Source organism: Montipora capricornis, chromosome 5 (genome assembly GCF_036669925.1).
Source record: "Montipora capricornis isolate CH-2021 chromosome 5, ASM3666992v2, whole genome shotgun sequence".
NCBI lineage: Eukaryota > Metazoa > Cnidaria > Anthozoa > Scleractinia > Acroporidae > Montipora > Montipora capricornis.
The window spans coordinates 16,433,721-16,443,720 of NC_090887.1; the positions used below are offsets into that span (position 1 = coordinate 16,433,721).

Consider the following 10,000-nt stretch of genomic DNA (forward strand, 5'->3'; position numbering starts at 1 on the left):
TGTATTTTTAAAATTTTTATTCCTTAGAAGTCGGCTCTCCAAAAATCAAAGGGCTGATGATTGTAAAGCCACCATCATTTATGACTCTTGATCTGCTTTTGTAACATTAGTCGTTTTTCGTTCTACCGGAGAGACGTGAAAGCTAGTCGTCGGCGACTTTTAAGTCTTTGCAAGACTACATCTAATTTTTTTTGTCAAATAATTGTAAGAAACACAAAGAAGGCAGATGCCTTTCGGTTCTGACATCTTAGATTACTGGATCATTATTGGTGAATATCCATATAACAGAAAGTATAATCCAGGCTTATTTTTCTTACTTCGTCCACAGTTATGCTTTTTATTATTAAACCAGTGTTTTTTTGTTTCGCGGAAGACCTGAATTAACATGGTCAGGAGTTCTTTACGCAAAGATCTAAAGCAAATGTGAGGATAGAACCAACATTCCTCCCTAACTAAATCATAAACACCCTTACGATTTAGGTAAAGTCCTAAACTCCACCGCTATTAAGGCACTCAACTCTGATATTGTCGTTTGCGATGAAGCCCAAACCTTTATTTGCGGGATTCTAGTGATTGTTAGTGATGTTAACTTTTAGTGATTGCAGTGATGTGTAGTAATGTGTAGTGATGCCTACTGATTAGTGACGGTGAGTGATGGCTTGTGATGGCGTGTGATAGCCCCGGGTGGGGACTCGCATATGAAAGCCCAGGGGCTGTGATGCTCGTCGTCTCGCTTAGGAGTGTAAATTTCGGATTTTGGTCTCACTTAGGGTGTCCCGGGTAAAACGTCATCATGTGTAGCAGTGAAGGTCTCGTTTAGGGTTGCACACGAAGAAATATAAAATCATATATTCAATATGTTTTAAATATGGTCTCTTTTAGGGGTCAAAAAAAAGCCTGGGCCACGCCCAGATTGGTCTCCTTTAGGAGTTCAATTTAATATTTCCGACGAGCATCCCCGCCCCTTCATATGCTAATTTACCCCCTCCCTACCGGGGGGTGATGGCTAGTGATGGCTCGTAACATCCTCGGAGACCCAGAGGCAGTCAGTCGAGACGGGACGAGAATCGGAGCCGCTGAGAACATATCTATAACGGACGCCTTCCAGAGCGAATTAAATTCTCATTTTTTGATTGGGCGGAAATTTCCGCATTTGTCCATTTTTCTGCCCAATCAGAGAACCTCAAACAGTGAAGTCAGATTGAGATAGCTTATATCAAGCGGTAAATTGCCACATCTACGGTGGCCATTTTATTTCTATCGCTGTCCTTGTCTGGCTCGTACAACAGAAATATTTGGGTCGCAAAGAACCCGCCAAATACTAAATGCTACCAATTCAACCTAAAAGATTTAAAGACTTATATAATACAAACTTTTATTTGTTGAGGCGTGTCAGAAAAAGCTAGGCAAGTGTGTTGTATCTGAGCCCGAATGTTGAAGATAGGGTGATCATGAGACAGGTGTTTTTCAGCCTGAATTACATAGCAGATTGATTAATCTAAGTAATTATAAAAGAAAAAACCAGTGAGCCAAGCAGCCAAACCTCGATTTATTCGTGTGTCCCAACTACAAGAAATGTGCAAAGTTATGTACAAAGAAATGGAAAGGATGCTAAAAGCCAGTGTGCACACATGTACATTGTTTTCCTGTGTTTAAAAACTGAAATAAATTTATTTTCAATAATATCAACCAAAAATAGATGGCTCGAGTTAAGGTTTGCTTATTGCCCCGCGAGGAGGCAACCTAGAAGCCCCCGCGTAAAAAGGGAAACGATGTAAATTAATATATAAATTGGTAGATATTGTATAGGGGAAAGCAATCTCGATTTGCTCAACTGAGCGCGCAAGGTGGTATCGGTATTGCTTAACCAGGGTGCGCAAGGTGGTATCGGTATTGTTCACCGAGTTCGCGAGGTGTTCTGGGTAACTTGAGTCATGAGGCAGAAAGCCACAAGGAGTATCGATATAGCGATTGAAGGTGAGTAATTTTCGAATATTTACAGTGATTCCTTTTACTTTGAAAATCAAATATTACAGTATCTGATAGAAAATCATATTGCCTGGGTCACAGTTCGATTTTACAGGCACAAGTCATAAACAGTGGCGACGATTTGCCAGACACAAATGAAATCGGAAACAGAAGCAACAGACTCGGCCACAAACTGCTACTAGACGCAACCTCAGAAAGCAAAACCATAGTCTCAGTATCAACAATCTTCAATCATTTTTACAACAGTTATTCACAGATAATAATAATAATCAGTGATCCGAATATAATAAAAGAATTTTGTTCCTATTTTATGGTATTTCAAGTTACCGTGGAAAGAACCACATGCATGGATCAAAAAGATGACGTCGTACGAAATGTCGCCTTGAAGTCTTCTAGTCATTGAATATTCCTGTTCCTGTTTTACTATCATATTTTCAAGGCATCAGGGGCACCCAACGAGAATATGGTTCAAAACCACTAAACATAGCATTGTTAAACGTATTTTATTATTTAGGCGGTAGATATAGGCATATTTTTATCCCCTAAAAATTTTTCATCTGTTCGGATTTCCTAGCTGAAAGTCTAGAAATCCGAAAATTATAGGGATCAAAACTTACCTTTTCGAAAATTTCAGCCAGAGAAAAGGCTCCCGAAAATTCTAGGTGACCTTTTAGGGTAAAAATCATTAAAAATGGGCAATTATACCAATTTTTAGATGTTCGAAAATCTTAGGACAGGCAGGCAAGCAAGAAATTTTACAACAAATGTTCCGAAAATTCTACATCTCAAATCGTCTTCCGAACAGATATTTTCCGAAAATTGACTTTGGGTGCCCCTGAGGCATTATGTCAATTGTTTTTCAATTGATAGGGTATCAATAAACGTTGATGGAAATGAAAAATAAATGCTGTTTGTTGTTCCAGAGTTTTGAAGCAAGCAACCATGGACAATCTTCCTGTCGGTGTGCCGAAATATAGTACACCCCAGTAAAATCAAATCTACGTTGTATGGGCTCTTGCTTAAAATATGTTGTTTGTTGTTGCCCATCCTTTCCTTGCATCTTTCACTTTCATTTACCTACTGCTAATTACATGTAAAATAATATGAAGAGATCACAATGTGCAGCACATATTAATTGGAAAATACCTCAACTGCCATCCGTATTATCTTACGCGGGGGCAGATGAAGTGAAAACTATTACTAGTATTGGGGAAAGCAATTTCGATTTGCTGTACCGCAAAGTGGTATCGATATTGCTCAACAGAACGCGCAATGTGCTGTCGGTATTGTTCACCGAGTTCGCGAGGTGTCGTGGGTAACTTGAGTCACGAGAAAATCACAAAGCGCATCGATGTCGAAGTGCTGTCGATCGAAGGTGAGTAATTTTATTATATTTACAGCGATTCCTTTTACTTTGAAAATAAAAAATTACAGTATCTGATAGAAAATCATTTTGCCTGGGTCAGAAATAGATTTTTCAGGCACATATCATAAACAGGGGTGACGATTTGTCAGACACAAATGAAATCGGAAACGGGCGACAGACTTCTCGGCCGGAAACTGCTAGAGGCAACCTCAGCCGAGAAAGCAAAAGCATAGTCTCCGTATCAACGTTTTGAAACAATCTTCCATCATTTTTACAACCGTTATTCACAGATAATAATAATCAGGTATCCGAATATAATAACCGAGTTTTGTTCCTATTTCGAAATTTATACTCTTTTTCCTTGAATGTTGAATGTATTGTTGTGAACAAGGAACTGACGTCAAAACAGCACATTACCTCATTGTTATGTTTATACATCTTGGCACACTTAGCAAAGCTGAAGGAATCCTAGATAGTGGACTGATTTGTGGAGAAGGTCTTTCACTCTGTTGGACATTAAAAACAATGTTCTTCAATTTCTACAGTATCTCAATAGCTGCCATGTAAACATCAAATTTACTATCGAGTTTGAAGAAAATAATTTGATCCCGTTTCTTGATGTTCTTATCAAAAGTCGTAATCATACTTTTTCAACATCAATTTATCGAAAGAAAACTTTCACTGGTCTTTATACTAAATGACACTCGTTCACACCTCGAAATTACAAAGTAAATCTGATCCGTACTCTCACTTTTCGTTGTTTCCGCATCTGCTCGTCGCCTCGTTTGTTACAATCGTCTTTGGATGAACTTAAGAAGTTAGTGTCACAAAACAGTTACCCCAGAGGTGTTGTTAATTTATAACATGAATGATGTCTTACAATGGCGACAAAATAAACCATTGACCCTAACCATCACAGTTCCCAAGAAGAAAATTTTCTTAGTTTTACCTTAATTAGGGCTACAAAGCGAAATTGTTAGTATACAAATTATATCGTGTGTAAATAAATTCTACGGGTGCATTGACCTTAGAGTGATTTTTCAAAGCACTCGTCGCATTAAATCTTTCTTTCCTTACAAGGATAGACTTAAGAAATTTCTTTGGGCAAATGTATACGCGCTGCGTGACAGGTCATCAAATTTTGACCTTTGAACATCAAACGTCCTAATTTAGCATATTGATCGACTTTGAAAAACAAAGTCACTTAGAATTCTTGTTTCAACTTTTTTACGGCAAAAATCGCAATTGTGACAATACTTCCTACCAGTTTGACTTAGCTATTGTTTAGAACCTCCAATTTTACCAGAAATCACATAAATAGTGTCAGCCAACAGTTGGTGTACATCCGATTACTATTCAATACGTTCATGTCCCAGCGTCAGTTCTCTTTAGCAGTGATGACATTATCTTATAATGACCAAATTGGCTCAACCTTCTCCTGGTAACCTCATAATGTCACAAACTGAATATCTGTGCCATAGAAAACTTTCCCGTGCAGCTGGGAACCGCATTGTTACACGAGTTCACGTGACATTAAGTGCTTTTCCGGTATCGTTTTCAACCGCCCATAAACCACTAGTTTGGGCCAGACCAGTAGTGCTGTAAGAATAAACCGGTGTTAGGATAGTCATACCCAGCCACGGAAATCGTACCCAGAGCGTGCTTGCTTACTCTCATTGTACTCAATTTCTATACTGACCCATCAGTTTTCAAGGTTTTAGTCATCACCATTTCCTTAAAATTATACACTAACGCGTCTTGGCAAAGGGGTTTTTCGTGAAGACTACTTTACAGCCTTAATGAGGACCAGTGACAGTTGTAAAAGGAAAACATCAAAAACTCACTCTTTCTTTTTCATTTCAAAATTGGAAGTGAAATTCTCAGTTAGTTGGAAACTGTTAACTTTGAAAGGATCTCTTTTTAACACAGTCTCTCCGACTTAAGTAACCATCAACTGAAAAAGCTACTCGAAAAACCCGACTGTAATTCAGCCTTTAGGCTGCGAGAGGGATATCAATAAACTATTATTATTATTATCATCATCATCATCATCATCATCATCATCATTATTATTATTATTATTATTATTATTATTATTAATTTCTCAGGCAATGTAATACCCAATCAGGAACGCTCATTTTGGGAAGTAAACCAATCATATTGCTGGAAAGTTATAGACAACGCTTGCTCTTTCTTTGAGTCGTGATTTTGGTCACGCTCTGAAATAAACACTTTTTCTTTAGCGTCGAATGTTGTGGTGAAAAACAAATCGAAGGTGGTTCAGCGTTGTCTGTACTCTTATTGTTGCGGACTCACGAGGCGTAGCCGAGTGAGTCCAAAACATTTTGACCACTGTGATGACGAATATCGTTGTCGATTAGAGTACAGACATCGCTGAACCTCTTTCGATTTGATAAATTTCTCACGGTGGTATATATCATATTTATCACGGTGCTGTCATTTTTCCCTGCATAGGAACCACTGACAATCCCCCTATTTGCACCAAATAAAATGATAGGAAGCTTTAGCCAGAAGGAAGGTAACGACAACGAGAACGTCACAAAACTAAGTAAAGGTATAATGACCAAAAACAATTGATCTGCATACTCTGAAGCTGCGTTTGACATTCGGTTCGTCAGTTTCACGTCCTAAGCAAAACAATGACCAAAATCAGCAGCTTTTGGAGAATGGCAGCCGACGAATTCAGATTTTTAATCTCTGTTTCTCTCTCTCTGGGGTGTTTACATGTCACACTGGGGTGACTTAACTTCTTAATACCGCGTTGACATGATGACGAGCTGAATTCGTATCGTGTTTACCTGAAGAGACACCACATATCGATAAAAAACAAGCGTGAATCTAAATTGCAAATATGGCGTCTATCAGGAAAAGTACGCATGCGCTACCCGTTCCAGGCCAACGGGAGGCCGATTTCACACCGGAACGAGTGGTCATTCCTCGTTTACATGATTCCCGTTGCGAGATTTCGCGCCGGAACGGAATTTTCGCTCGGGTGCAGCAACCGGGGTGAAGTCGCGCCGGTGTGAAAGCCCCTCTCTCTCATCAAACTTTAACTGCTTTCATATACACCGTTTTCATTTTTCGACGACAGACACATTTTACAAGATGAAAGCGTTGAAATAATCCGGCGAGAACTGATTACACGTACGGGAATTCCTATTTTGAATCGATGTTCTCGTTGCGCCGTTGCGGTTGCCGTCCTTGTTGCTAAGCTCCTTGATGACCTGCCTCAGTCGCCATCGACTGGATAAATCACTAACTACTGGATAACTCAATTCGTTTGAATAGTGTTTTATAGCGTTATCCATCTTTCAAACAACCGATTCCTGGCGCGTGTTTCTCAAAGCATCCGAAACTTTCAAATTCGGGCTTCTATCTGGTGACACAATTCCCTCTTTACGTTAAAAACCAAAACCTCTCCAGGCCTGAAAAGGTGCCATGTTTGTTTTCCTCTCCTAACTTGAAATCATGTCAAAGGACGAGCTTTATAGAGCATGCGCATGCCTTTCACAGTGTCTTCTCTCGCCTGAAAAGCTTTCCGGACTTTGCAGAAATGGGCTGCTGACCCTAAGTAGTACAATTTGGGTCTGTATGTTATCATTTAACTATGTCTTCATTCAGTTTCTCTTTCCCTCCTTGCAGGAAGAGTGAACGGTGAAGGATTGTTGTTTGTCTTCGTCCAAATAGACCATTATTAAAGGTAAGGAGTGTTGACAGCTGAAAAGAGTTACCCCGCGCCAAAACTAAAAAAAATCCCTAATTACCACCCCATTTCGCGAAGGTTAGCATCCGAGAGCGTAGCATTTGCCAAGCCACGTCTAAGGAGCTCGAGACACTGGAATTTCTGCAAAAACGTGTGTATGAAAACATGCCTTGTCCCCTGCAACTGTAAACAACTTAGGGATTGTCGCCCTAAAACGTCCTTCCTTTCTCTGTCTACGACCTAGAGACAGAAGTGAAAAACGTCAGTAAAGGCCTCTTCTGATTTTCAAGAGATGGTTATAAACGGGTGTACAGTAGATGTGCCAGACAGATGCATCGTTCATTGAACGCTCGCTGTAGTTTGCACGTTCGCGTTGTGGACGTAGTTTTATTGAAGCAATAAAGATGACATGAAGTAAAAATCGCTGTCCTGGGTTCCTTTTTCGTAAAATGTATCACAGAAGAACATTCAAAACCACATTTTGAACTTGGTATTATTTGCGAAAAAAAATCAATAGATAAAAGTAGAAGTAAATTTTTACTATCTATATACACATTATTTTCATTAAGTGATCCTTTGTACTTTGTACTACTGCTGACATTAACGCAATAATTACTTCTAGCAATGGCTGACTAAAAGCTAAGCCTGACTAAGTATGGCCACTGGACCAGAATACACTGACGAGCAGCTAAATTACTTCAGGATCTGTTTTATCACTACTGATGTGATAACTGAGGGCCTGCGAACAATCTTCAAACAAGAATGGGACAACCGCTACAAGGCAACTTTGGGAGAATGGAAAGACGAGCCCCAAAATGGACTGGACTTCAAAAACCAGGAATCGCCAAGAAACCAAACAAGAAACTCGCGTCTTTTGGCAACCATGGTTAACGGAAATAGAGCAGAATGGGATTGCACAATGCTCTTTTACGCTATACTGTACTCCGACTGTATTAGAAGAGGTCTAAACGCAGTAGTCCGATCAAATGTGGATGATTTAAGAAATTTTCGTAATGAAGGCCCTGCTCACTCGCCACGTGGCAAAGTCAACGAAACAGAGTTTCAAACTGCTGTAGGCAAAGTTGTAGTTGCCTTTCAAGCACTTGGCCTCTCCGATCTAAAGATTCAAGAAATCAGAACTCAGAAAGGTTTTCCGACGGGCGAATTACGAAAAGTCTTGCAAGAAGTCAACCACCTAAAAGACGTACTTAAGGAAACAGAAAAGCATCGAAAGGTTCTCGAAGAGCAGTTACAAACTGAAGTTCCTGCGGCATTTTGCATTCTCCCACCCAAGCCATCGCACGACGTTGCCGAACGAAATCATGAGTTGGCTAAAATAGCTCAACAACTAAAGCAACTGAAAGAAACCAACGAGAGCCGATTAACTTCCCTGTACATCTCAGGAAACCCTGGAAGCGGCAAATCTCAGTTAGCCGGTCTTGCCGCAAAGAAATTCTTTGATGACAAAAAAAAAATCGCGGTTAAGAATACATTCGTTATGACTCTAAATGCGCAAAGTCTTGATTCACTGTTAGAATCCTACGTCTGTTTTGCTCGTCATCTAAAGTGTTCAGAATATGCAGTCACAAATACTCTAAACGAGAAAGATCTGAAGACTGAGGGGAAGATTGCTAACATAAAGTCATTAATTAGTACCAAAGTTGAGCTTTACTCATCGTGGCTGTTAGTGGTGGACAATGTCGTCAGCTTAAGTGGAATGAATCCTCATTTGCCAGAGACCGGAGACACGCACTGGTGTAAAGGTCAGCTGCTGATCACATCGCAAGACACCGCTGCTATTCCTTCAGAAACCTCTTTCAGCAATCACATCTCTGTGAGCAAGGGCATGACGCCATCTGACGCCATTTCCTTATTAGCCTCCCTCTCTGGTCTCGCTGACGGTGAGACCGAAAAAGAAATTGCTCGGGCATTAGATTACCAACCCCTTGCCTTAGCAAGCGCCGCTATCTTTGTCAAACAAGTTCGGGAAGCATCTTCGAATTTTGGCTGGAAAGGCTACCTCGAGAAGCTTTACAGGGGTCAGCGTGCTAACACTGAGGCTTTCCTTGCCATGACAAACCAAAGCTACCCAATCTCTATGACCACAGCGATTTCATTGGCCGTGGACGACGCGATGTCATCTGACAGGGTTTTGAATCGCGCATTCGGTTTCATTTCTCTCTGTAGTCAGCAACCATTAAACCTTGACCTTCTAATAAAGTACATCCTGAATGACGAGAACGAAACCGATAGGAGTGGATTAGAAGATATCATTGGTTTTAGGATTCGAAAAAGCTCTCTGCTGTTAGTAGAAGAAGACGAGAGTGGCATATACGTTCAACTACATCAAATTGTGAGAAATGTCACCCAAACTAGAATCAAAAAGTATTCGGAGGCTCAATATTCTCGAATCATTCATTGGGCTATTATCTCATTTAATCAGTTTATAGATGAGAAAAATCTTGATGAAAAAGACTTTATTTCTAATGGCTTTCAGCTGGTACCTCATTTGAAGTGCCTAATAACAGAAATTGAACGTGTATTCAATGTAGCTGACTTATCGGAAGTCAATTTATGTGTGAAACATTATCCAATTATTTCATTAGGTTTAGCACGGTTTGTGCTAATCATTGCAACTTTCATAGAGCCAAAAGCATCTGTAAGGTAGCTCTTAAATTAATTCAGCATGGTGGTGTATTTTGTGACGGAGATTCCGCAGCAGTCTATGATGAGTTAGGTAATGTCCATTACCAAGCATGGGTGAAGTTTCACCGAAGCAAAGGAGTATTATGAGCGCGCTCTTGCTAATACGGATAGAAAAGTTGGGATCTCAGCATATCGATGTCGCATCTTATTTACAACAACATAGCCCTGTACTCCATAACCAAGGTGACCTCCAACAAGCAAAGGAGTAATCAGGA

The 10,000-nt window shown here is 40.0% G+C and overlaps 1 protein-coding gene across 1 annotated transcript in view; it reads left to right on the plus strand.

Moving 5' to 3' along the window:
* The first annotated feature begins 2,815 nt into the window (after nt 1-2,815).
* LOC138049654 (uncharacterized) overlaps nt 2,816-10,000 on the plus strand; it is an 8,822-nt gene continuing 1,637 nt past the window's right edge. The window contains exons 1-3 of the mRNA XM_068896047.1: nt 2,816-3,364; nt 7,019-7,076; nt 7,702-10,000. The exon at nt 7,702-10,000 is cut by the window's right edge and continues 1,637 nt beyond it. Of these exons, the coding sequence (XP_068752148.1) occupies nt 7,735-9,747 (2,013 nt within the window). The 5' untranslated portion in view covers nt 2,816-3,364; nt 7,019-7,076; nt 7,702-7,734 and the 3' untranslated portion in view covers nt 9,748-10,000. The remainder of the gene's footprint in view (nt 3,365-7,018; nt 7,077-7,701) is intronic.